General features: G+C 41.2%; 1 protein-coding gene across 1 annotated transcript; it reads right to left on the reverse strand.

The window, feature by feature from the left end:
• Window positions 1-1,121: 1,121 nt before the first annotated feature.
• MTTP (microsomal triglyceride transfer protein) lies at window positions 1,122-26,408 on the reverse strand. Its single transcript, XM_066549018.1, has 18 exons — window positions 26,348-26,408; window positions 21,860-22,047; window positions 21,161-21,304; window positions 19,074-19,181; window positions 18,201-18,317; window positions 17,004-17,143; window positions 16,010-16,160; window positions 12,534-12,691; window positions 11,496-11,664; window positions 10,808-10,915; window positions 9,695-9,907; window positions 8,474-8,685; window positions 7,769-7,866; window positions 7,546-7,667; window positions 6,548-6,775; window positions 2,641-2,765; window positions 2,128-2,298; window positions 1,122-1,290 (listed from the first exon to the last, which is right to left on the reverse strand). Exons 1-18 carry the CDS (start codon window positions 26,406-26,408, stop codon window positions 1,122-1,124), a joined length of 2,682 nt encoding a protein of 893 aa, XP_066405115.1.
• Between the last annotated feature and the right edge of the window lie 326 nt (window positions 26,409-26,734).

Raw genomic sequence — 26,734 nt, forward strand, 5'->3', positions numbered from 1 at the left:
AGATGGATCAGAGATCAGCTGAGCTGGGATGGGGTATATTCTTTTTTAATCTGCAATGCTGATGTAAAACTTTTTTTTTATTTTTTCACATATCCTATGAAGACACTGCTTGAAGTGTCTAAGTAATTTTAATCAGAGAACTTGTCTGAGTAGTGATTATTTTTTGCATTGAAATACAAGCCTAACTTACCTAGAAGAAGATGTTCTGGCTCAGCACGGGCTTTGCTAGACTGTGCATCCAGAATCTATTTCTTTCAAGATCCTTTCCTTCTCCGTAGTTCAGAATTGCCTTAGTGCATGCTCATTTTTTGAAATGCGCCTGCCTTGATTACACACAGGGAGACAAATTTTGATGAGCTGCCAGTATTGGCTTAACTCTGCTCCTGCTTCTGGTAGCTACAGAAATTACACCATTGATTTCAATGAGAACAGAATTAAGGCAAATGTAAGTTCCTTCTGGAAACATAACCTCACACTGTTAATCAATTGTATTTAACTACAGCAGTTAATAAAAAAACTCCAAAAGATAAATAATAATAATCAAGTTCTGCCTGCTTAAAAAAACTCACAAAATCCTTTAAAATCATGTAAAATAAAACCTGCTTTTTTGTAAACAGGCAATACTGAGTAAGCAGGAATTCATGGTCCTATCTGGTTGTTAATTGTACTTGAATATTTGAACAGGGATCGGTCATAGGCCTAAAACACCTAAATACTTTAAAATACATTTATAAATAATCATTCTTTATACATCATAATTGTTCTTTCCACACACCAAAAACACAGACTTCTGTATTCCCCCAGAAAAAAAAAAAAAAAAGATTACTTTTGCTTTTGGCACAAAAAAGTAAAAATTAAGAACAAGCACCACCCTTATGGGAGTGCATAAACGCTACCAAATTGGTCTTTATTTGCCTTAGGGCTTTTTTTTTTACAAAAGTTTTAAATATAGGTTAATATGTAAACACTGTGCACACACTGAGAGTTTGATCCTGGCCCGTTGAAATCAATGGCAGATTTCCCATTAATGCAGCCGTGCAGGGTCAAGCTCCTCGCTGGAAAGGTGTGTGCAGGCCTAAGTCATTGAGGGATGCAGGAAAGCAGGAGCCCAGGCGCTGCTTTCAAAACCAGCTGCCAGCAGAGTCCGACTTGGCGCCGAACACCTTCTTGCACATGTTGGAGTTTTCCTGGTGCAGGGGGTATTCATTCCCGGCCAGCGTGGCTGCCTTCCCCCTCCTGGCCGTGTAGCGCCTGCCGGAGGGCAGGCTCTCGTACTTGGTCATGTGAGTCCTGCAAAGACACAGCACCGGGCTCTGCCATCAGCAGGTCTGTGCACAGCTGGCACCCCGCTGCCAACAGCTTGCACACAGGCCAGGGGGCCCTTCCACAGTGAGCAGACATAATCAGCAGATGTTTCAGTAGCTGCAGAGTAGCAGACACTGTTTTCTTAGGATTTCCTGAAGATTCTCAAAGTCTTAAAATACTCAGGTTTTTAACCATCTTTCAGATGAGAAAAACCTGAATGGAAATCTGGCACAGGCTCTACAAATGTTATCTTCTTTAGGTCTTAGCAAATAGGGATTAGGAGAGAGCAGCATACCCAATAAAGCCAATTTAATTACTATTTTTTGGCTACTGAAGAGCATCTTTTTAACCTTACTGCACAGTTGTTTAGTTTTCAGGAAAACTGGTGCCTTAATAAAGTGTGATAGAACACAATGGCTGCAGGAGTGCCAGACCAGGTACTTTTGTTGACATGAGTAAATAGCAGATAATGAAGAGAACTTTCCACTTCAGCTCATGTATGGCTTTGCATATCATCAGAACTGATTGCACACGAGGGCACAACTGTCCTGCCACCTAAGTTAGTTCACTTGCAAAATTAAATTAAAAAATTGGACTGAAGTGCACATTCAGAGCTGATCAGTTGTGGTCTTCAGAAAGGTTATTTCTGAATCTCAGGGAGGAATGGGTTAGCAGAGAGGTCAGTGTGTGTAACAGCCTGCACTGCATCTCATTGTGTTAGGCTGAAATTTGGCCACAGTGGATAATCTCATGTCTGTGAAAACCAAAAGTTCCAGCAGCTGGCTGGAAAGACACTTCAGAAAGTGTGCTCTTAGCTCTTACCTGAATGGAGAGTCCACTCTATCCATCTGCATACAGACCAAAAATGGGTACTGTGAAAACTGCACTGTGGAGATGAAGTCCAAAGCTGTTTCTGTTTCCAAAGTGGTTTCCATACCAGTTTTTACAAAGAAGGAATCCACCTCGGTGTTACCAGCTACAAACATGGCTACCCTACAAAAAAAATTAGGCATCACAATTGTTTCAAAACACATTAAAAAAGAGGAAATTGAATTACAAATAGTCCTACTGCCCAAACAAAAACTGCCCTCAAAGGAGCCTGTTCTTCACGTAAAGGTACATAAATTCACAAGAGACTAGTGGGAACTGGTATTATCCAGGTGGAAAGGAATAAAGAAGTAAAGATATTCTCCCATGCACATAACTATTTCATTCTATTTATTTAGTTGCTTAATTCTAACTCATCTGAAAGGTTTTTTATATTTAAATTTGGTGCTACCTTGGCTCAGAAGCCTGAGCTGCCTACAGCTACAGTGTGTGCTGGGGGTATCTCACCGGTTCTTGACGTTGGTTTTGGATTCCCGGTACCACAGGCTGAACTCCATTCCTCCAGAGATGTCGATGGCCAGCCCACCCATGAACTCTGCACTGGCTGTGGGCCCAGACTGCAGCTGGATTTCCTGGAGCCATGGCAAAGCACAGGTTACTGACTGCACACCTCTGAGGTTTCCTTATTCCCTTTGGTCCTGCACTCACACCACTTGCCATTTTGCAGGAACAAAAAGGAATAGAGGGATTTTCTGAAAGGATGGACAAAACATCCTGATGCACCTCCCTCCCCCAGAAATGGGATGAAGCTACAGCAAGGCACCTTGCATCCTTCCCCTCTCCCCTGTGTGCCAGCTGGCATCACTTCTGCACAGAGTGTCACTGCAGGGAATATCATGTCTCCAAGAGCTACCACACTAGCCCCACGGAGGCTGTGACAGCAGTCCAGCTAAATCAGATTGAACTCCTTGCTGGAAGCCCAGAAAAAGTGCAGTGCAGTGTGACCAGCACCCCTGAGCAGACCTGTACTGGCAGTAGGATGCTGCCACTTGTGCAGTGGCTCCAAACCCACCATATGACAGGAATTACATCTTCAGTGGCTCGGTGGCCAAACCCATCAGCTAATGCACGTTAATTTGCATTAAATGCATTTTCTATCAAATATCAAATGTGCTCATGGCTTCATGAAACCTGTAATGCTGGACTGAAAGCACATCCATAAAGTCAATTTCGGAAGTGGTAATATAGCTCAGGGTCATGGCAGTTCATTCCTTTTAAGGTTTGACACACAGCCAAGATTTCAGGGTTCACCCAGCTTGGCAATCTATCTGTCTTTATATATTTGTCCTGCTTCCCTAAGAACTAGTGGATTAATTCACCATTTTAAAAGAAATATTAATTTGGGAAAAGCTTCTTTTGATCATGTGCTTCACATACAGGACACCTTCTTCAGTCTCACAGATGGTTTTTGCTCTCCTCTCAGGTTTCTGTGCCTGTGATATTCTCAGCACTTGTAATGTTGCAGGCCTTCATAGGACATGTGGGAATGTGAATTTCCTGCCCTTTTTTGATGTCCAGGCACACTAGAAATCTCTATTCTCTTCTTAGCTATTCAGTAGTCCAGTGGCTCCAACTAATGCTGTCCCAAGATTTAAGACAGAAGCAAGCAGAGAGTCAGTCCAGCTTCCTAATCCCTATAGCAAGGAGCAACATCAGGGAAGGTTTTTGTTCAGAACATTTATCTGGCTGTAATTGAAGACTCGGATAATTATGGTAGTTGTACATGGTTACTTCACCTTTTAGGGTAAGTTAATTATCCTTGAAATTATTTCCTTGACAGAACCAGCTTGGCAGAGCCATCTTGGCAGTCAGTTGCTGCTAAAGTGGGCTTGAGATTTAAAGAATGCAGTGGGCTGGCTGTGGCTTATAAATCCAGCGTGACCCCAGCAAGTGTGGTCATATGATGCTCTGATTTCTTATTTTCACCCAAGTTAAAATCATGGATTGAAATTGAAACCTTTCTGAAATCAAAGGGAGTTTTTATACTGACTCCAATGAGACATAAAATACTTCCCTTGTTGGTCTGTTTAGGTGTAGACATAAAGCTTGTTTTACTTTATTTTACTTTGCTCTTAATTGGGACTGGATTGGTGGGTAGCTGCTAATGAGTGAGGAGGTAACAGTATACATGCTGGCAGAAATATGTACACACAACCAGAGGAGCAGATATTTTTAGATGTATTGTCAAATTGCACCCAAGAATATTAAAGTAGGCTGAGTTTACAAAGGCTGCATGGTTCAAGACTTAAATGCTACCTAGAATTAAGCTGTATTTGTCAGTGAAACCAGCAGAGAAGTTAAGGAGCACTTGTCATGTGTTTTACTAGCTCATCTATTTCCTTATTTATAGCTCAGCCCTGTCCCTCGTCTCATGTGCAAATCCAATCCAGGCTGATGGGAGGTGTAAATCACAGGGACCCAGCCTCCTAAGGAGAAGTATTTTCCTTTGCTTTCCTATTTTAAGCTTTGTGTCTCATTTGCAGTGGAAAATGTGACCCAAAAGATCAGAATCAGCCATTTTTTACTGTTTAAAATGCTGAAATATGCCATGTTTTAATAAGAAAGTGCCTTTATGTACTGCACTGTAATGCAATCTTACTGTAATGCAATGCAGAGATGGCTGCAACAAGCACTTCTCTGGGAACTGGCTACCTTCCACTGGGGTCTGGCTTTCAAGTGGCTTCTCTGACCTATCAATACAGTATTTCATTTCTCTGGGCTTCTGGCAGGTGTGTTGCCTAGGAGAACTATTAACACTGCTGAACTTTAATGCAGGTGACTTAGGAGTCTCAAAAACAGTTTTATGAGAGCTGTTTATTTTACAGCAGGAATATAACTTCTGGGTTATTCTTAGCCCTGAAACAACACTGTGGCCACATGGAAGTGCCAAAACCATGTTGATGTGCTGTTGAGTTGGAGTGTAGCTATAAGACCATTCTTAGAAAGATAGGCTGTGCTTAAAAGGCAGCTCAGCCTGAAGCTGTGTTCAACAGTGCTTTAAACCATTCCTGCCCTTGTGGGATGTGGAGGTAAGACACTGCTGCCAAGGCTTCCAAAAAGGCAGTGACTGACTGAAAACACTGCACCCTGATCTTGTTAAAAATGGCCCACAGTCCCAGCCCTGGCTGCCCCAGACTTTTGAGAGGCTCTCCAAAGGCAATGAGTGGAGAATTTGCTGGCAGGCAGAGCTCTAGGGGTGCCCAGCCAGCTGATTCAGCCAGAATATGTCTGGAGCTTCGTGCATGCACAGCAGTTGGAAATATTTAGTTCTCTAAATGCTCCCTGTGCTCAGGACTAGACATGATTATCTTTCTCACCTCTGCGGTCTGTTTGTTAAATAGGTCACAGCAAAATTTTTGCCCATAATCTGCATGTGAACTGTAAAGCACTGCTGGAATGAGATTTAGTTAGCCAATTTGGGCACTACTTGGGAAGCCCTCTGGACTTAAAATACCATTAGAAGGAGTTGAGCTGGGTTCTGGATGGGGAAACCTGTCATATGCAGAGGGTGTTTCTGTGTAATTTTGAGCAGAGTGGATTGTCTCATCATCTACTTCTGGCATTTTCTTTGGCCATGAATTAAATGGGAAAAGCCAAAAGTAAAGTTTGAGACTGCAGATGTTTTGTGAGCTGAGTACAGCTGTTAAATCCACAGGTTCTAAGGAGATCCCAGCTTGGGAAGACCAAAGATATCAAACCAAGTGCTGACCCTGCACTTCGAGAGAGATGTCTAGATTCTTAGTCCTCCAATAACACATTATGCAGCCAGTTATATGTGAATCTATTTAAACACAAAATAAGAAAATCATTTGGGGTGCAGTTGCATAAAAATTGTGTAGTCCTCATTTTAATTGCTTGTTTTGCCTAGAAATAAACAGTTGAAATTTGGACCTCTTAGCATTGCTCTTTGAAGGATAGTTCTCTGATTCATTCACCTGACAATTATTGCCTAACTGGACACAAGGTCCCTGGACAACTTGTGAAGAGGAAAACTTAGGTGGTAGCATGGGACAAGACTGTATTACAAGAAACTGTGGGAGGGGAGGTCATAGCTGAGAGCAATATGAGTTTGCAACAGGAAACTCAGTTGCATTTGCTTTTGTTAAGTTTCTGGTATATTTTCTAGAATATCTGTTCTCACCTTTGTTCTAGGTTGCTTTTCATGTAATTTCATTCTGGTATTAATACCCATGACTTTTCTATTGCTCTCCTAGTAAAGGTAACCTGTATAACACTGGTCAAGTTTATCAGCATTGAGAATAAAGAAAATAAGGTGTCCTACAATAGCAGTGTGGGGGAGGAACCATCTGTGCTTAAGAGACAGAAAAAGAAGCAAACAGTGTGCTGTTAGTACCTGTAAGAAATCTGTGAGGAGGACAAGTCCTTTCACCACATTCATGGGATCTCCAGTTGCCGAGAGCATTTTAGACATTAAATCACCATACCCTTGGAAAAATGTCACTGGCCTGAGCTGGAAACCAAACAGAATGGCTGACATGCCAGCAAAGGAGTCCAGGTTTTCCTCGCCTTCATCGGGAGTTGCAGCTATTATGGACTCCAGACCCTGAGCTTCGAGAACCACCTACGAAGGAACAGTGATACAGAGTCAATGAGAAAATCCTGCCCGACTCAGACTATTAACAACACCACATATTTTCTTTATGTCTAAATGCCTAATTCTAATGTATGTAGTTGTAGTGGAAAAGGTATGAGGGTAAGACTTAATGGAACTAGGAAGAGTACTTAGAAAAATGGAAAATAAAATAATCTCATGCCATGTTTTTGCCCTTTAGGTGCTGAGCAGGATTTACCCACATGCAGATCATAATCCTAAGACTAGTTTTCTTTCAAACACATTTTCCTTTATTCATATAACTATTTTTCAGGGACAGTTGGGAGAAAAGGCCAGAGGTGTTCCACTGCACAATTTTTTTCCTGCATAAATTTAGGAGAGTTATAATACTGAAGATTCTTGGCAATATCAAGAAAATTCTAAAACACAGACATTAAAATCTCTTTGATTTGTACACTTGATCTACTCCTTGAATTTCCCTTCTGTGACATAACCTGAACTGGGACCTGATTTTACAAACTCACAAAGCTTTTATTGATTACATCAGAGAAACAGCATAGGCTTTACACAGACACAGACCACAATGTATGATGAAGAACAAAACACTTGTTTTGTTTATGGCAAACATATGCCACTTCGTGGGGTTTTCTCCTGTTATTGGCTTGTTCTGTGCCCAGTGCAGCAAACCTTATGGTCTTAAGCATTAGCTGAATTGATTTAGAAGCTGTAAGAAAAGGACCACATACTGGCTAAGTTATTGTGCACAGTGTGGCAGTTACCTGGATGGCATGAAGGTCAGCGCTTCTGTCAAAAACACGGATGTTCATGTTACTTCTCCGTAAAATGCCAGAGCCGGAGTAGAGGATGTCGAGGCTGTACGTGGATGACACATCAGGACCACCTTAGTTAAAAAAGAAAGAAGGTACCTGTGACTACACTAGTGGATTAATGAAATGTTTGGGAATACAAAGAGGGTTCAAAGGCAGTTTCATGGTTACATACGTGTGATATATCCAGTGTAGGCAGAGGAAGAGCCCATCTTGGAGAAGCGATCGTAGTTATGGGCACGCATGTCCTTCAGAACTTGCCGAACTGTTTTGCTGTGGGATTTCAAAACAAAAAAACAAAACCACTGAGATACAAAAATGTTACAGTACCATGCATTACTTTTTCGTAGAAAGATCAAATTTGAGAGAGGGTGAATTTCCCAGTAGGAAAGAGGGTCTTCAAAACCCTTACCTTTTCCCACTGAAAATCTGCCCTAACCCAGAGTATCTCTTTCAATTTCATGTACTCCCTGCAGTCATAGGAAGAAAGGCAAGGAAAGATCTTGCTTGAAAATTAATGTTTTTAAGAAGAAGATATATATTGATTATTTTCATTCTCACACTCTGATGTTTAAAATTTTTCCACATCACTGGTTTTGAAAATACAAAAGCAAGGGACCATTTGAGAGAACTAAGATCAACAGAAGACATTTTTCACAGTAATGCAAGTCAGATGCCCAATTATTTTTTCTACCTGTGAAAATGTGAATAGCTATTAAAATAATGACATTGAAATTAAGGGATTTATTCTGAAATAGCAATACAAACGACATAAAAACAAGATATTCTTTTATACTCTCCTTAAGTTTTAGTAATTCACGAGAACCTGTGTGTTCTCTGTAAGGAAGGGCTGTATTTATTTACACTGAAGTTAACGTACCTGGAAGGCATTTCAAAGCGCAGTATATCTTGGATCATGGAGAGCATGTACTTGTTCATTTCCATTGGCAGTTCCCCAATGGAGAGCAGGATGTTTTTCACTTCCATGTAGGATGGGTTACTGTTTAAGATGATGGCAGCTGCTGTGGTTCTCACTGTCTTTTCGTGGATTTTGCGAGTCTGGTGGTATATCCTGTTCATTGTTTCCTTCACCTGGTCAGGAAACACATTATTCACTCAGTGCTCATGCAGATGACTGGGCAAAGTACAGGTTGGAATCTCGTTTATAATATCAGCTTAAGTTAGCTTAGTTAGCTCCATAGCTAAGGCTAATACATAAGGATATATTTTCAGCATCATGTTTTTCATGGTCCTTTTGGAATGTTGAGACATGTATAGCTCAGTGACCACAAGGACAAGCGGGACATCTGTTATGTTCTCTCAGCCACAGACCAAATACAGCCTTACACACTGGTTTTCAAAGCAGGGCTGTAAATAAGTAGCAGCACTAAGAACAAATGTGACAGTGGTAAGACAGAGATTTTCTTGACTGTTAAGGAAACGTACTTTAAAAACCAAGAATATTGTTATTTTAATTTTCTAGATAGTGCCTGTGGTCGCGTGTCCCTGAGAAGATTGTGACACATCCTTGTTACAGGGGAGTCTGTGGAAAGCCATGTAGTCCCACTGAATGGCCTCCTATATGCTCATTGCAGAGCAGTATCCTGACAGCCTCAATCCTGATGGCCAGCTGCAGGTATGAAATGGAATGCAAGGTAATGCAGCAGAGGCAAGACCTACCACTGTTTTCTATGTTTTTTCCTATTCTTAGAGCCTGCAGGGTAAAATTAAGCTATTTTACCCTTCTCTTACTTTGTGTGCTCTCCCTGTGTGAAAGCACAAGGAAGAAGAGGGGCTGCAGAGATGCCCAAGGGCTCCCTCTGGCGAGCAGAGCCCGGTTTTCCCAGCAGACTGCGGGCTACCTTTGGTAGCTGTGTGTGACCCTGGAGCCAAGGGCTGACTAGCACTTGCCCACCAGTCCATTCCTTGCCTTCAGCATGTTGACTGCACCACACAGCTTGGTGCCATCAGCAAACTTACTGAGATTGGACTCAACCTCACTGTCCATGTCGGTGATGACAAGAAATGAATTCTGTGAATTTACCCTTTATTTTTAATACAGTCTCCTGCACTTCTTTTCTTGGGCAGTGTATTTTCTTACCTCTTTGGTGAGAAAAGAAGGATCATATCTCTGCAAGGCAGTGGCAGCAAGGCTGCTGATGGGCCCTTCTCCTGACTCAGCATACTTCAGGAGCACTGGAATTGCTTCGGGAAGGAGCGCGTTCTTCAGCGCCAGCAGGTACATCTGCACGTTGTCGTCTTTGTTGGCCTTCTCCAGTCTATTCAGAATCAACCTTTTGGCTTCCACAACAGCCTAAGAAAATCAACAGCACATTAAATGGTGATCATAAACCTCCCTTTTTTCTGCAGGAGTAGAAGGGGCAGGGCTGGGTTCTGGCATGGTTTTGTGGCACAGGGCTAGCAAAGGTTTCATTTGTACGTTGATGGCTTCCTTCAAGCATAACCAAAGAGACTGCAGCTACAGTGACACCTAATCCAAAGTTTTATCACTTGCCAGCTGCTCCTGACCTGATTCAGGGACTTCACAGGTCCTTCTTGTGGGGCCAACAAGTTCCCACAAAAAAAAAGGCAAGGGAAGTATTCTTCAGTGCCTCAGAACATGATGTTATAAAACTACTTGGCAATTAACAAGGGAGATTAAAAGGACCTGTTCAGGTAATTAAAAGGGCTCTGTATCTTTTCAGTGATGTGCTGCAGTGCTGAACAACACAGATCCAGCAGCCTTGTCTGATCATTCTCATCCTCTAACACCAGCATCTACTCAGTTCATGCTCAGAGTAAAAGTCTTCCTCCTTCTATGCATGTTCAGGGCACAGTTGAATCAATGAATCAATGAATTTTCTTCACAGTGGTGAAATAACCTAAGGTGATTTCAAATAACAAACAGATCCTGAGTTGGCCAGTGTTTCTCTGAGGATATGCAAAACTTTTGGACAAGGCAGCACAAGCACTGCTTCTGCTGACAGGTTCAGCCACAGAAATGGGAAGAGACAAGATTAAAGCCTAAATCTGACAAAGTAGAGGTCATTATTAAAAAAATACAATCCTCTATCAAATATAGGAGTTCATGGACTTATTTTAAGTGGGAGAATCTGCTTCTCATGTCTGTCATGCTCCCCCAGTAATGTCACCAGGGATCAGTCCTGTGTATTGCAGACCAGAATTTGGGCAGCAGTGACCATCAGATACTCACTGGCAGCTTGCAGCCATCCCTGTCACACAGCTTTCTAATGAGTGCTCCCATGACAATGACAAGAGTTTCTCTGATTTCTTGACTGGCGACATCCCCCTTGAACTTCTCCTGCCATGCAAAAGCAAAGCTGTTTAGTATCTCAGTGTAAACATGACAAGCCACACTGCTGTGGGTTCAACAGGTTCCCTCATTTTCTGTGAACAATAATGCAATGCAAAGGCAGTGATTACCATGATGGCCTGGGCTCAGGCTAAGCACAGCACAGCTCTATCATTACATATATATTACATATAATAACTCCACGCCATTTTCACCTTCAGTTACATTCAGTGTCTGAAGTAGATCCATTTGGAAAAAAAAAAGGGGATTTACAGTTCTGATTACAGGACTTTTATAAGGCAACAATCAAACAATCCTCAAATTATTTTCTTAACATTCAGTATGATGTTTCTTTTTCAAGTAATGGATTTTGGTAATATTTTACAAAGTAATTAGACTTTCAGTCTGGACATAGGAATGTTTGTTGCTTGCAGGCTCTATGTTAATAGCACATTTATAGGAAACCCTGGAAGGCATAAAGAAAGGAAAATTAGAAACAGCAACAGTTGTTTCTTCTTCTCTTCCCCTTTGACTGGGACAAGGCATAAGAGTATTAGCTCTGTTGTATTTGTTTTGTCCTTGGACTTACAGTTAATGATTTCAGGAGCGTTTCACTGGGGTGAGAAGCAAATCCACAGGCGTACAGGAACCGTTCCTGCAGGAGAGAAGTGCTTGCATCCTTAAAGTCAAGAAACTCCAGCACGGCCTCCAGTGATTCTGGGGTCTGAGCCGAGGTTACAGCATCCACTACCTGTGGACTACAAAGAAGTGCAAATTAAATGAACATATCCTTGCAATGAGCCAGTCAATACTGAAAAGACTTGGTTGCATATTGAGAGAAAGAAGCTTATGTACTGAAACTGCTCTTCATTGCAAGTAAGAGAATCTTTCACTCTTGTTGGAAAAAGTGTCCCTGAACTTTCACCTCAAAATGGTACACAGATTCATATCCATGGACAGTATTTTAATTTATGCAAATAAGGGACCAAAAAGAGTTTAACAACCCAACAATCACAAGTGTATTAAAGTTTACAGGAAAAGGCTGTAGTTATAAAGAAGTGTTTTAGTACTGCATGCACAATGAAACATAGAGAAAAGGCTTCTATGCTGCCTGAGTGACTCTCAGGTTTATCTCCATTGCTAACAACTGCTACAATTTATTTGAAAGATCCCGACCATATGACTCAGAAATGCTTCTCACTCTCAAGTTTCAGTGTGCATGCTGTTCACAACCAAACTCTAATACTAGGACAATTCCCAGGCATCAACGTTGCCTGGGAATACTTCTTTGTTGTATTTCCTATTGAAGGAAACCAATGAGAAGTCAAGAACAAGTTATAGGGCGTTTCAGAACAACCATTTGGTTTGAGAACCTTTGGCTAAACTACAAACCATGTTGGCCTTGCACTGTAGATAAAACCCTGGTGGCTGAAGGGTGTGCTGAAAATTTATTATATTACAAGAACAAACATAACTTTAAAAAAATCCTTTTCCTGTAGACAGTACTGAACACTTGGCTTGCATTGCTAGGACATCACCAGCAGAACTCAATCTCTTTGTATGCAATTTGCCCTTCTGCATTTTTCAGTAACTTAAACCTTTTAAAAGGTTGTTCATGGTAACTTACAGAAGTTCTTTATTTTCACTTTTAATAATTTTCAGTATCTCCTCCTTCGTAGCTTTTCTGATGTTCTGAATGAAGGACAAAAAGCTTTTTGCTGCATCAGGTTTGGAAAGTTTGTCAGGATGCATTTGTTCTCTGATGTTCTTCCAGTGCTCAGAAAGCTGAAAAACAATTCATATTATGTCAAACCTTTCGGATTATGGCTTCAGTTCTCAAAATCAGACTAAATAAATGCTGATATGTAGGCCAGCTGTTGCTCAAAGTAGCTGAAATCCAACAGACTTATGATCCTTTAGCTCAGTATTAGGTAATTTATGATATCCCAGCACAAATATCTTAGAAATCTTTCTATAGCTGTCTCTCTTCCAACTCTTTATTATTTTCCTGATGTTGTACATGACCTTCACTGCAATCTCTTTTGGAACAATAAAATTTATTTATACTGTAACTGGAATAAAGGGAATTCTCTTCTCTTGCAAATTTACCATGCTTTCTCGTGAATATGGTGTTTGCCTTATGTTCCCATTTCTTCCTAAGTAGATTTTTTTTTTTAAAGAAAGGGAGATGCACAATTCCCAATTCACTAATTAATAATGTTTTTTGAGAAGATGGTAATTTTGGGTTAGTATAGAACAGGATTAAATGTCCAAGAAGTTATTCCCATTTTTTCCATAAACTTTCATACAAAGGGATTTGTAGCTATTGTACAAAATGAAAGGCAAGATTGTGGTTGCTGTATTTATTCTCACATCACATTTTTTACCTGAACAAGCCAATGTGGTAGCAAAGCACCCATATCTGTCCTTCCAGATACACTCCCATAAGAAACTGGTGCCAGTATTTTGACCTTTCTTCTCTCCCTTGCCTTTGCCTCTGTTATCTCAAGTTATCGAGAACATTCCTTGGTGAAAACTCAGCTGTTCTTTGCAGCAGTCTTTACTGCAGTTTTCCTGAGTGGGAAATAACAGTAGCACCCACCCATCTGACCTTCACTAAAATAGTTCCCCTCTGTGGATTTTGTGTTGAGCAATAGCACTTGAACCTGCTGGCAATTAGAAGAATCATTCATCAGTACAGAGTGCAACTTCTATTGACTGTAACAAACAATAATTAGGCAACAATGATTGAGACATAGGATATTTCCTGAGGATTAATGACCAGCTGGGAGGAGCTCATGTTCTGAGGCACAGATGGGTCTTTTAACCTCAACTGGTAATTAGTGCTTAGCACCAAGGTCAGTGTTGCTATTATTAACTGAAATTGGATAAATATATAGGTCACTTTTTATTCCCCCGTTGAAGTTGCACCACAGTCCAGCAAAAAAAACCCTCTAACCTCATTACTCCTACATTTTCTCCTGTGCAGAGCCCAGCTGTGTGGGCTGCTCTTAGTCAGTTTGGCCCATACTCTAGAGACAAGCAAGGTGGGAGATGCAAGCTGGAGCTATCTCAAGAAAAAGAGAATGGAGACCAAGCCTTCCTTTGGGCGGTGCTCAGGAGCAGTTGCCATCTCCTGCAGTGACCCAGGCATTAAAAACACCATTTTCATTCACAGTTGACTTTTCTGAGGGTCCTCATTCTTCTGATGTGAATGTCAGGCAGTTTGGATTAAAAAACCCAAACATTCAGGCACAAGATGCACACACTTCCACATGGCAATTCAGCGTGGACATGGACCTGTGTTTCTCTGTGTTTCTGACAGAGAGATCAGAACAGCGGTCCTGTGGGCACTCTAGGAAAACTCCAGCCAAACCAACAGGTTCTAAACTGAGCAGGAGTTGGTTTTGAATGCCTGTGCATGACAGCTGTTTACCAATGTACAAAGGGTGGCTGCACAAGACAGAACAAACCCACCTTCAGACAGGGCAAAAATCCTTCCCCATAGGAACCATGAGCATAAAAGAGTGTAAGATACATGAGCTCTTCTGAAAAGAGCATGCTTTGTGTAGTCTTAACACAGAAATCTAGACCTGATTTTAAGTGCAAACTTTTGCCATAAACTCAGAGAAGCTAGTGCTGCCATATGGGAAATGAGGGTAGTAATGGTTATTTTATCAAATTCATAAAATAGAGATAAGACCTGATACAATTTTAAAAGAGCTTTGAGAATGTAAAACTCTAAGGTATAGCATGTCAGCAGGGCATTAATGTATACCATGAAATATAAGTACCATATGATATGTTGCTGCTTTGGATACAGTGTTCTGTTTATAGAGCTCATCTTTTCATAGCAGTTACTGAAAAATACAGTGAGAAAGCAGAACTTCATTCTCCCCGTGCCATTAGGTTTATAATGACATAGCTCAGTCCCCAGGCAGTGCTCTGGAATTATACCCTGTGTTTATTATCTTGGTCTGAAAATTGTAACTGTTATGACAAACTCAGTCCCAAGTGACAAATTGGTCAGCACAAACCCCGACAGGCAGAGTCAGGGAAAAACCACCTGTCCCTACTCTGTTTAAGATGCCTTGACATTCCCTGCTCAGAACTGCCCCAGCACACGGGCAGCATCATTTCTATATTCCCCAAATATGTGGTTTTGGTCTTCCCTGTGGTTCAACAAGAATTAGATAAGAAAAATTATTACAGTGTAATGCTACTTCCAAATAACTAGCAAAAGTTCCAATACAGGAACATGTTTGTGCTCATAAGGAGTATCTCTGGAGGACTAAAATTCTGTGTGCTGAATAGAACTATATCTTGCTTATCAACACCGGAGAATAATGATCCTTAATGTTCCCATTCATTCCTCAATGGTAATAGCATTAATACTCTTTGCCAACAGTCACTGTAGTAATCTATTTAGTTTATGATGAATATCATTAGTAAAACAAAAGATTATGCATTTACACTGTCATGCTCTTAGCCTTCAGATGTCTTAAATAAAAAAAAAACAAGGCAATGTTTTTCCCAGGGAAAAATGAGAACATTATTGGACTCCCTAAGAATACTAAAGCCCCATTTTATACTTGTAAAATACCTATAAAATCCTTTAAACAAAAGACTTCCTTGGGGTCAGGTAGTAAGAAGAGGTTAAATATACCACCAACAAATGCTTAGCCTGCCTGAGGAATGGCTAATGAACTTGAATCCTAGTAACAGTTCAGCTCCTCCATGACAAAACTGTTTACAAACACCAGTCAGCAATCTTAAAATTAATTTCCACCCAGAGAAAATAAGGTGAACCCAGCTCAAAGCTGACAAGGTGAGATAAAACAACAGGGTGCTGTATTTTCTAGTGATCTGGAGAAATATGGCAGTCTTTAAAAGAGAGCAAAAAGGTTGGTACTTTTATTGGTAGATCTTACAACACTCTTGAGGGGTGAGCACCATTGCAACACTTCCATACTCCCTACTCCAGGGTGCATTTTATATTGCTATAGTGGACCTGTCCTAGTTCTGCTTGGACAGAAAATTTGCTTTCACACTTGTCCTGCTCAGCTAAGCAACCTTATGTCCAATGAACCTGTGTTTACTTACTGAAGGGCACTTTTTGCATTCGGATTTCACTGGCTCTGCTTCCAGAGGAATGGCAACATAATTGGGGTCCAAGGTCTTGATCACACCACTGACTTGCTTTGCAGCGATCAGTCCCGTCCCAGCTTGGACTGACTTCAGTTCCAGCCTCTGCCTGTACATCCACACAGTGAGGACACCATTAGAGCCCACCAAGGGGAAACAAAAAACCCCTCCACAGACAAAAAAATATAGAATACAGACTAACTGAAGTCTTATTTTAAAATGTTCAGAACATGGCAAGTCTGTGGGGCTTTTAAGGTAACGGAAGTATCTGATACCAGCAAAATTATTGCTAGAGTTATGTGTAATAAAATACCTGTATGAGAGACTTTCTAAAGCACAGATTTGTAACACTTGATAAACAGCCTTCAGTATTCACATACATTCTGAAATGTTTCATATATTTGTTCTTAAAAGATCTGGAAAGTGAAATTTTTGAATGTACTTTTTCCTTTAAATATCTATTATTACTGAGATGCCTGAATCATTTATCTTGTATGAGTATCTCCACACTTTCAGTGCTTTGGAGCCTGGAGTCTAACACAGATCTAGGTTTCACAGTTGTTTCCTTTCTACACAGTAGATTTTATTTTCTACACTTCCAAACTCTCATATGCTAGAAATGGAAATCCAACAGAAGTATTTCTTGAGAAATGAGAAGACAGAACACCTATAGCACTAATGGGTAGATTAAAAGGATTTGGCCAATTCCTGCTGTTTCCCATTAACTTCTTATGAATGCCATTATTTATTATTTGTGGTGTGGTAGAACCCTTAATCAAAGCTGGACCTGGTACCTGACACAGTTGGACCTGTATATGGATAAAAAAGAGACCTAAACCCTTACCTGAAGAGTTCACAGCCTTAGATCTCAATTCTATAAAACCTACACATGTAACCTGACTTGAACCACTAGTCCTGCCCCCTTCAATGACAGTCCAATTGCCCAACTTACTTTGAAACTATTTTGGCACCTGTTTTTCGTCGGTAATTCAGAGCGAAAACGAAATTTTCTTCTGCCTTAATGGATTTAATGAAGCTGTCTTCTAGCACATAAACTGTAGCAGATGTGGCTTTTGTACTGACATCCAATATCTGAAAATAATTTAAAAATAAAACAGAGAGAAGGTTATTCAACAACAAAATAGGAAAAGAGCTCACTGTTCCAAATGAGGGCAAGACTTGTCATGAAGTAGAGCCATATGAAGAAGGTGCATATAGGCTGGCATCTCAAATTAAGCCTATGAACCAGGTTTTCAAGTATCCCCTTTGCAGTAAGTAGCCACTCATTTCTACACCATGTGCTTCAAATTCAGTATGTACCAGGGTACAAGATAGTAGGAGCAGGGTAGGAAGTTATGAAGCAGGCTGCAACTGAGAAAAAATCCAGTACTACATTTTGTAAGATATGCTTTAAATAAGATAAGAATCTTTTCCAGAGAAATATCTTGTAAATGAGATTGTCATGTTCACAATCAAACAGATCAATGAACAGATTGTCATGTTCACAGATCACACAAGATGGCTGGTTTTGCTTCTTGTTTTGTAAACAAGACGATGTCTTTGTGGTGTGAAAATGGGGAACCCAGTCAAGGTGTTAATGCAGTTTATTAAGAGAGTGTGTGGTGTCTTTGTACTTCTCTGAGCTGAGAAAGGTCAGTTTCTGATGTGGAGAATCCCAGTGCCTTCAGCAGGTGTCCAGCCTGTCCTCAGCAGTGACTACTTAGAAAGACATTTACTAACAGTGGAGGACCACTAGGGCTGTAGTAGGGTTTCATTTACCTCTATGGCACATCTCCCGTATTACACCTGTGCATTAGGAAAGCCTTTGACCTTACAGGCAAGCCTGCCCAGGCTCCATTCAGGAGTCAGCATCTTGCCTGGCATTTAAAGCAGATGGGGAAAAGGTTACTATTATCACTATGACTGCATCTGTATCAGCTGAGTCAAAGTGGTTTACACCACAGGAGAATCCATTACCTGTTCTCTCCATGAGAACTACATATGACATTTGGGCTAGTAAAACTACAAAATTTACATATCGAATTTGCTTCCTCTGATGCCAGAAGGACTTCTGAGAAGATGAGTAGTAGCTGCTAAGAATATATTTTAAATAGGAAGAATAGATTTTATTTTGTTAAAGAAATCATACCCGATTGTGGCTGGTAAATCTTTTCTTTTCTATTTCACAGGAGTCCAGGTCTTTTATTTTAGTCACTTGATCTTGCCGCACATGGTAAGTAGTATCACATTTCCCAGAAATGTCCACCTTGGAAAAGAGAGTTAGATTAGGACAATTTCTTGAATTTATCTTTGGGACATCCCAACACCTTCCAAAGATGAAGCATTTTCTCCACTGTTGGAATCCTGTACCTGAGATGCTGTACTGCTTGGGTTTGTTTAACAGTTTTGAGGATGTCAAACTACCTAACTATCTGCTTTGGATTGGCAGGGGTACTGTTCATTAGAAGGCTAGGAAGAAAAGTAACAATGGCTGTTTAAACAAAATAATTAGGAAATACCAGGCAGCTTACACTATACTCACAAATTTGAGTTAAATTTGAGCTTTGTTTAAGGGGACAGGCTTAGAAATTTAACAATGGAAGGCAACTTAAATGGATGCAGCTAAATCAGTGCTGACTTTGTGTGGGTACTTGGATTTAGAACGGGTCTCCACTGAACTGAATTTAGGAATCAGCCAACTTTAAACAGCAGTATAATCAATTTTATAGTGACCTGGTTTAATGTGGTTTATTACCAAATTTATAGTGCTAAATTTATAAAGGCATTTTAAATCAAATGGATTGCACTACTTCTTTATGCTAATTGCAGCGATTTGATTTGTGTCACCAAATATGCAGAAGACTGTCTTTATGTCCCTAACCTCATATGTTATCAAAGGACTGATTTCTATCACAGTTCACTCTTTCTGAAGTCAGCAGGAACCACAAGTCTGCCTTCCAGACCAGATCAGGCTCGGCCTGTTCCTCATGTGATGATAATCTTGCCTGATAGAGCACCATACCTCACGGGAAGAACCAGAGTGCAGCTGTAGTTGGAAAAGGCTAGCCAGACCTCTCTTAATGTTCTGAGTAAAACCAGGTTCATTTTGATATGAGTAGAAGGTTTTGATCTGCAGGAATTAAAAAAAAACAAAACAAAACAAAAAACCAAACATATAAAAAACATTCAAAAGTGTGTAACAAATCTGGTTAAATTAGAAAGGAATAGTGAGGATCCACTCTAGAAAAACCTTTACTTTGAATTTGGATCTGTTATTTGCTTATTTTGAGCAAACTGTTGAGGCTGCAGAGCCTGGCAATAACTGTACAAACATGTTTTGGCCTTCAGCTGAACCTAAGTACGGTTTCAGTGCAGTGAGCATCTCTCCTCCTGGAATTAGAGAGAATTTCGATGGGAAATGGGAAACTTTTCATACTTTCACAGGCAACTCATTTTTCTGCATAATCCTGAGGTAATCGCTCCCCACAGGGGCATATCTGTTGCACTTTAATCACAGGTTACAAAAACTCAGGATGAATCATAGATAAATCACAGATTTAATTACTTCAATGACGTGTCAAACATATCACAACCTTTGCACTTCATGGGTCAACTATTGTGCTTGAGCCTCTCCTCTGGTAACAAGACTTTGCACCTCCACTCTGCATTCAAGGTGCTTTAAAAGTGCCCCTTTATCTGGAACTGTGAGTACAATCAGTGTGTTATCTTGGGGTAACCCTGAAAAGTGAATTTACTGTGCCAGGGATGAAATTGTCATACCACAAAAAAATCATAAAAGGAGCACATAGACCCTACCACCTGAGAAAAAGCCCAAGTTTTTAATACTACATCTTCGCCTTAGCATATGAAAGTGTGCAATGTATGAGGAGCAGATGCATTCTGTGTTCTTCTGGTACCTCTGTTCTTATGTAGGGATGTGTGCAGTTCACAGCCAGCACTGTCCTGTTTCTTTTTATGTTGTGTAAAACTGATGACAAGGCTGAGTCTGAAAGTTACTGAGCAGGTCTGACAGCAGCTGCAATTCAGCAGGCTGAGCTGGCAGCCAGGGTATGTGCTCAGTGCCTATTTACAGCAGGAGGTAAAGATCCTGCTGGGATAGAGTATCACAGCTCTCACTGCGCTCTGCAGAGGGGAAAAGGGAGTGTGACCTTCAACCTTCCTCCTTTCTCACAGCCTCTCCTGCCCCACCTGCTGAGCATTGCTCAGGCTGCAGAGGGGAAAATGGGGCTCTTGGCCTAATGCCACAAGCAACAGGAGGGTGAAGGACCAGGGGCAGGAGCAGTCATGGCTTGAGCCCCACCACTCCCTGGCCACAAGAGTATGCTGAGTACAAGGGCAGCTCTCATAAGCAGCTCTGCAGGGGAAAAGAGAGTGGGATGGATGTACTTGAATCCCCTTCTCAGAGAAATAGGGACACTGAGAGCTACAAAGGACATGGGTGCTCCTGTGCTGGGACAGCACTTTGGTGCTCTTTCAGGGCAGGTTAAAAAACCCAGGCACATGTTGAGACACATCTGCTCTCTGACCCTTCTCTTCTGATTTTCGGAGACTGTCTCCCAGTGGGGGAAAAACATGTAAGGCTGTAGCTCTTTCAGCATCAAGCTCATTAACTTGCTAGGTGACACAGAAGAAATTAGGAAATCCAGGGAGCTAGGAAAAGCAATCCTTGTAAAATACTTGATAAGGGTTTAAAGTGATTAACACTCTACTGAGTTCCTCACAGACTCAGTAGAACATCCCTCATGACAAATTGTATCTGCTTTTCTGCCTTCAGATCTTGGACAAAATCTTGCCCTGGCTGAAGTCAATAGCACAAATCCCACACAGCAATTGTGCATATATCCAATGTGTACCTGTCTTTGTGGACAATCTGCTCTTTACTTTCCCATTGTGTGGTGTTCTTCTAGGCTTGGGCTAGAAGGTAAATTACAGTCTGTTCTCAACTACTGTATTGCACACAGAATGATAGGACACAATGGCTTATTAAAAACACTGAGTGAATAGTGAACTGGTAAATTCTTCAAGTCTGTTACAAAAGATATGTGTCATGTTTCCTTAGGGACTGAATTTTAAAAGACAGGCTCTTACTTTTCCACGGACTAGCTCAACCATTATGGGCTTCTGTAAAGCCTCCAGATACTCTTTCCCGATGATCTTCTCTGTGCTTTTTCCTTTGAAGATGTTTTTATCAGCTGGACGTTCATTCACATTTTCAACCTGAACATCTTTCATCTAGCAAATCAAAAGCAGAGAAAATTAATGTAGAGAGCACTGTAGAATTGGCCTGGAGTAGAGTAGATAGACTAAATCACATAATAAATGTTCTTTATTTCTGGTGCTGATTATTAATCTTCCATGATTACTATGTCAGTTTACAAAAGAAGCCAGCACTCTCCACTGGGGAAATAAGTCTCAGAAAATGTCACCAGAAAGCTAAGTACCAAACCCAGTTTCTATTTAGAAATATTTGCAGTTACAACTGAGGACAACATATTGCCCCTCAGGTGAGGGCTTACACACCAGTCGCTTAAAGCTATAGGTGCTGTATGAAGCAATTTCTAAATACAGGAGACATTCTGAAGTGCTGGCTTATGATGTTAGATAGATACTTGTGAAATCTTATTCTATAGGAATTAGATCATCAAAGCAGCTGGGTTTAGTTGATGAGACTGGAGAATAAAAGGTTTAGCTCATGTTCCAAAAGTGAGTTCTCTGAGATTAGATCAGCAGCTAGATAAGTGCAGAAAAGATTGGGTATGTTTTAAGTTGTCTGATGGCAATAATTACCGTAATTTTGACCAGCTGGTCATCATCATTGTCAGGATTTCTCCATAAGAGGTTGACATCCACACCAGAAGAAATCCGATATCCTGCACTTTTCTGCAGGGATGCTTTCACCTGATCAACATAGACTTCAGCTGAGTAAGCAAACTTATATAGCTTGTCATTATTTAGGCTGGGCCCAGTAGTGTGCCCTGTTTGGAAAGCAAAAACAAACAGCATTTTAGAATTGACTAACACTCATAATCTACCATTTTCTCTAAGAAATCTTTAGAAAAATTAAAAATTTAATTACAAGCAAAAGATTTGTGGGACTGATCCTGCTACTCTTGATTACAGAGGCTGTCTCACTGAAGCAGCTGGGGTTTTTTGTGATTAAGTTGACACTGATCATACATATTTAACATAAGAAAGGTGACAAAATCCTTTGTTCTAGCTCTTTAAGACTGTCAGATTCTTTTCTTCAGCTATGTTAGCATTACAAATTAATCCAAAATTATTTGCAACTCAAAATACTGTTAATAATCACACAATTTGTGCGCTTAGCAATGTGAAATGCACTGATGTGATTTGTTGGGGCCAACATAAATCATTCTCTGTATCTCTTGCACATTTATTGGGAATCCTTCCATGGAGAGTCTTGCCCAAGGGTGACATGAATGTGATGAAAACATTTAGAATGTATTTTTTAGATAAAATAATTAAGCTCTTGTTCTTTCAACTAAATAATTGTTCCCATAGCTGTGTCTCTGTTGTTAATTTATATATTTTAAGGAATGTAAAAGGGAAGAGAAGGGAAAATAAGCTGGCTGTACACTAAGTGCTCTTAACATTCTCAAAGCAAACACACACAGAGTGACCTTAGGTGCTATCTCTAAGCAGCACAGCACCAGCCTCACACACCCAAATGCTTCACCACTGAATGCACTGGAGATTTCTTCATGGAGTTCAGGAGGTACAGAGCAGAAACAAGTTCACAACAGAGTTAATCTAAGAAACACAAAGTGCTGTCCTCAGGGAGATGCATCTCAGTCTTATGACAAGTGCAGGGAAGGGCAGAGGAAAGAAGAAAAATCTCTCACAACAGCTCAGAAAAATTCTTAAGCATGCTGTAATGGAATCAGTGTCTTTAAAGTCCCCTGCAGAGATTCATCAGGCTATCCTGATTTATGTTATATCCCTCTGTTTTATCTGACTCACTTAAATAAACGTCAAATCACTGCACTGATAGAAAGGAAAATCAGTCTTATTTCACTTTAATATTTTAAAGCCCATTTAGGTGGGTGCCCAGGGTAGTTCCATCATGGCTGGATGGGTACATTCTACAGTTCTTAAAGAGTCCAAAACCCCTGCTTCATTAAGACTTTGCATCACATTGTTTCCCTGTTCACTCAGATACCATGACAGTGGATTAGGGTGAGCATCAAAGAACATTTCCCTGAGCAAAATGGACACTCCAGCAAGTTTAATCTGCAAGTTGTGTAAACTGGCAAAGTTACAGAACCAAACAGACTTTATGCCAGCTGGGGATGTGGTTCAGGAAGTCTGGTGATCCCAGTGGGCTCAGCCTGCTCACATGTGAGAGGCCAAAGCTGTAACTATGGATTTTTTCCAGGGGAGGTTGAAGGATTCATGTTGGCACAATGGGGCTTGTCTGGTTTTGCGTGTCTTGTGTGTCTGTTTCAAAACAAAGTCACCAAGAGGCATGCAACCCTTCCTGGAGGTTTACTGTGAATTTCCTAGCCAATTTCCTTCCCCAATTCCCTGCTTTGAAGCTACCTTTGAGAGCAGAGGGTGCTCAGTGCCTGCTCAGAGGTGGCTATGCCTTTCAGGGACACCCCAGGTTCCCCGCAGTCCCTTGGAGCCAGTTGCTTCCTGGTTCAAAATGTCCTTGACTTGCAGCAGAAACTGCAGTGCAAAGGACTTAGTATTGGCTGAGATTTTAGGAATACCACCCACTAGGTGCATTATAAACACAGTCCCATCTAAAGGAAAAAGTAGGGGAATAGCACATCCAAGACAAATTATCTGGGTGCTCAGAGACAAGTCTCTTATTAGTTAAGGTGCATGTTATGGTTTTGCTCCCTCCCTATTCTCAGTTAAAAGCACATTTCACCTACCCTCTTCCTTTCCCCACAGCTGAACACATACATGGTTTTATTCTTCTTTTGTAAGAGTTCCTTCCCTCCTCCTCCCTTTTAGCATTTGCTTGTCCCCAAATACAATAGAGATGCTCCATCCTAAAGGAAACAGATGAGCAAATGATGCAGCAGCTTCTTGCAAGTGTCATGGAAGAAACTAATAATTGCAAAGTATTCCTGGGAGCTAAGAACATGAGGTTTTGAAAACTTTCACCAATTCACACATAGAAAACACTGCAGGAGCCAGGGAAGAAGACACCTTTAGTTGCCAGACTTGGAAAGGTTAGGCCACGAGTGGATGATGATAAGAGAAGCAGCAGGGATCAGGCAGTATTGAAAGCAGTCCCAAAGAGTTAGCACTTATCCCTGTGGAAATGGGGAACCCAAGAGAGACAACTGAATAGTGTGGTCAGGCTGAGAGGCAGGAGGGATCTTGACACATGACAGACAGAGGCACAGGGTCACTGAGCAGAACCAGTACTCAAAACAACACAACTAAATTTTCATGCCAACTTCCACAAAGAAAACACCAGTACTTTTAAAAAGGAATATTGCAACATCTTTCTGATAGAAACTTTTCTTAATAGAAAGACACTCTTTTAAAAGCTCCTTCCTTTGTATTCAGCACTGCACTGGAATCCTTGCTGCCTGTGCAGCCATTGACATTTCAGCTGATGGCAAGTGTCCCACTGCCTGAGAAGGGAGGAGAGATGGACACACAGACTGCCACCAGCCCAGCCAAGCTCTCTGGGGGTCAGAAGTGCTGCTTCCAAGGTGGAGTGCATAACACATAGTTTGACTAGTAATGTTAAGTGTCTGTCATTAAGGGTAACATGCCAAGTCTATAATTAAATCATGATACTGTATAATACAGAAGGTTACACTGCATGAGTAGAAACAGCTGTCAAGTCCTGTGCCTTTTATTAATACATATGGCATGCACAGCATGTGTGTCTCTAACTACTTGCTAGCTCTACCTTCATAAATCATATTTGCCACTATCTCTGACACCAGATAGCTTTAAAAAGCAAACCCCATCCGCTGATTTGAAAACATTTTTCAACTGGAACTGCAGTAGGAAAGTTTTATGTGTGCTGACCTACCTGAATTGAACAGAATAATGTTTTGATATTTCCAAAAGGCAGCGTGGCCTGATGAAAAGGTAAAACACCAATCCTAATCCCAGCTCTCACCCTGAGGCCCTAAGTGGCCTTTGGGCCAGTAATTTAGCTCTCAATCTCGCTGCACAAGAGAAGAAATGTGGCAGAGCTGAAGGGGTGACTAATAAAAGGGAAAATGCTTGCTCAGTATCCTGGGGAGTGTGACAAGCAAATACTACTTCACATCAAGAAGCTTTGCTTAATTGATATTAAGGGAGGCTGGGAAGATCAGACACAGAAATGTGGCACATTGGTACCTAGCCATAAACTGAATGTGGCAGTCTCATGAAATAAAATCACAGGTAAAGGAATTGCTTGCAAATTTCTCTCCTTCATAATTCCTGTCATGAGGGTGTATAGAGGCAGGGAAGAAGGAAGGTTGCTGCTCTGTGCTTACACAGTGTCCTGGATTCCCTGCAGGAAGCAGGAGGTGGCACCCATCAGAGCATCTCTACAGCCTTTTCAACAGCTTAGCCCAGGATGGCGTGCTCCCCTTGTTTCCCCTCATGATGAAGACATCCTCATTAAACTAAAAACTCAGCTTATGTTATAAGGTTGCTGCTCCTCTAAATTTAATGTGAAGTTGTACATGAAGAGCCACTACTATAGACACCTTTCCTTGTTTCATACATTGGCACTGCTGAAGCAGACAGTCTCCAAGATTTCATACCCTTGACTCTGTCAGGACACCTGAGTAAAGCTCTGCTCACAGGGTTTCTGCAGACATCCAGATTTTCAAGACTTACTGCAGAGCAACGTTTTCATGAAATTAACAGGATGCTTCTTACTGACTTCAGTGGTAGCTGAGTCAACTGCTCAGAAGCTGAAACCTGGGCAGCCCTGAGCACTTCCTGGCTCTGCTCCACAGAGCACTCCATGTGTTTAACTTCTGAGCGTGTGAAAAGTCCCTTTGAAGTCAGTGCCCCTACAGTATGTCCTGATTAAGCAAGTTCAAGATCTCTGATCTCCTGGTCACACCACTAGCCCTGTGCACTTGAAAACATCATCTCCTCCATCACCTCTGCTGAGAGGAATGCCACAAGCACTTAAACCTAGCTAGTAAATGCATCTTGTATTATTCAAGCATGTCTGAGTAAAGCTGATAATTTTTGAGGCAAAACAGAGATCTGCATACACACACTGGCTTTGCCTCTGCTGAGGCAGAAGGTGAACCAAGCCCAGTACAGACCTACCTTTCACAGAGGCTGAGTAGGTGGAAATGATGCAAAGGAACAGCACGGTAAGAAGAATCATGCTGGACTCTGCCGAGCTCCTGACTGCAGCATGAAGTGTGAGAACCTCCAAGAAGTGAGCTGAGAGTGGAGCTTGCAGAGAGAGCCACAGGCTTGGCCACACTGTTTATCTAGATGTAGTAAAGGTCAGATTCCAAATTCCACACTCAGGTACTAAGTTCATTAAAGGACTTCCAGTTAATTATTAAGAACTAAGGTAACTGGCAGTTTCTACCCCATTTTATCGATCACCCTGGCTTTCATTTTTGAGTGAAAAAATGAGCCCACACAGACCCATTACTGAGCAGCAGAGCCCACCTCCAGTGCTGGAAGAACCAGGAGATCCTG

The sequence above is a fragment of the Molothrus aeneus genome, chromosome 4 (assembly GCF_037042795.1).
Source record: "Molothrus aeneus isolate 106 chromosome 4, BPBGC_Maene_1.0, whole genome shotgun sequence".
NCBI classification, from domain to species: domain Eukaryota; kingdom Metazoa; phylum Chordata; class Aves; order Passeriformes; family Icteridae; genus Molothrus; species Molothrus aeneus.

Coding starts and splice junctions, on each gene's coding strand:
- MTTP (XM_066549018.1), bottom strand. CDS start 26,408: ATGATTCTTCTTACCGTGCTGTTCCTTTGCATCATTTCCACCTACTCA. Junction 17,144..18,200: donor GATTTACCAGCCACAATCGG/GTATGATTTCTT, acceptor AATTATTTTCAG/ATATTGGATGTCAGTACAAA. Junction 2,299..2,640: donor AAAACCAACGTCAAGAACCG/GTGAGATACCCC, acceptor TTTTTTTTGTAG/GGTAGCCATGTTTGTAGCTG.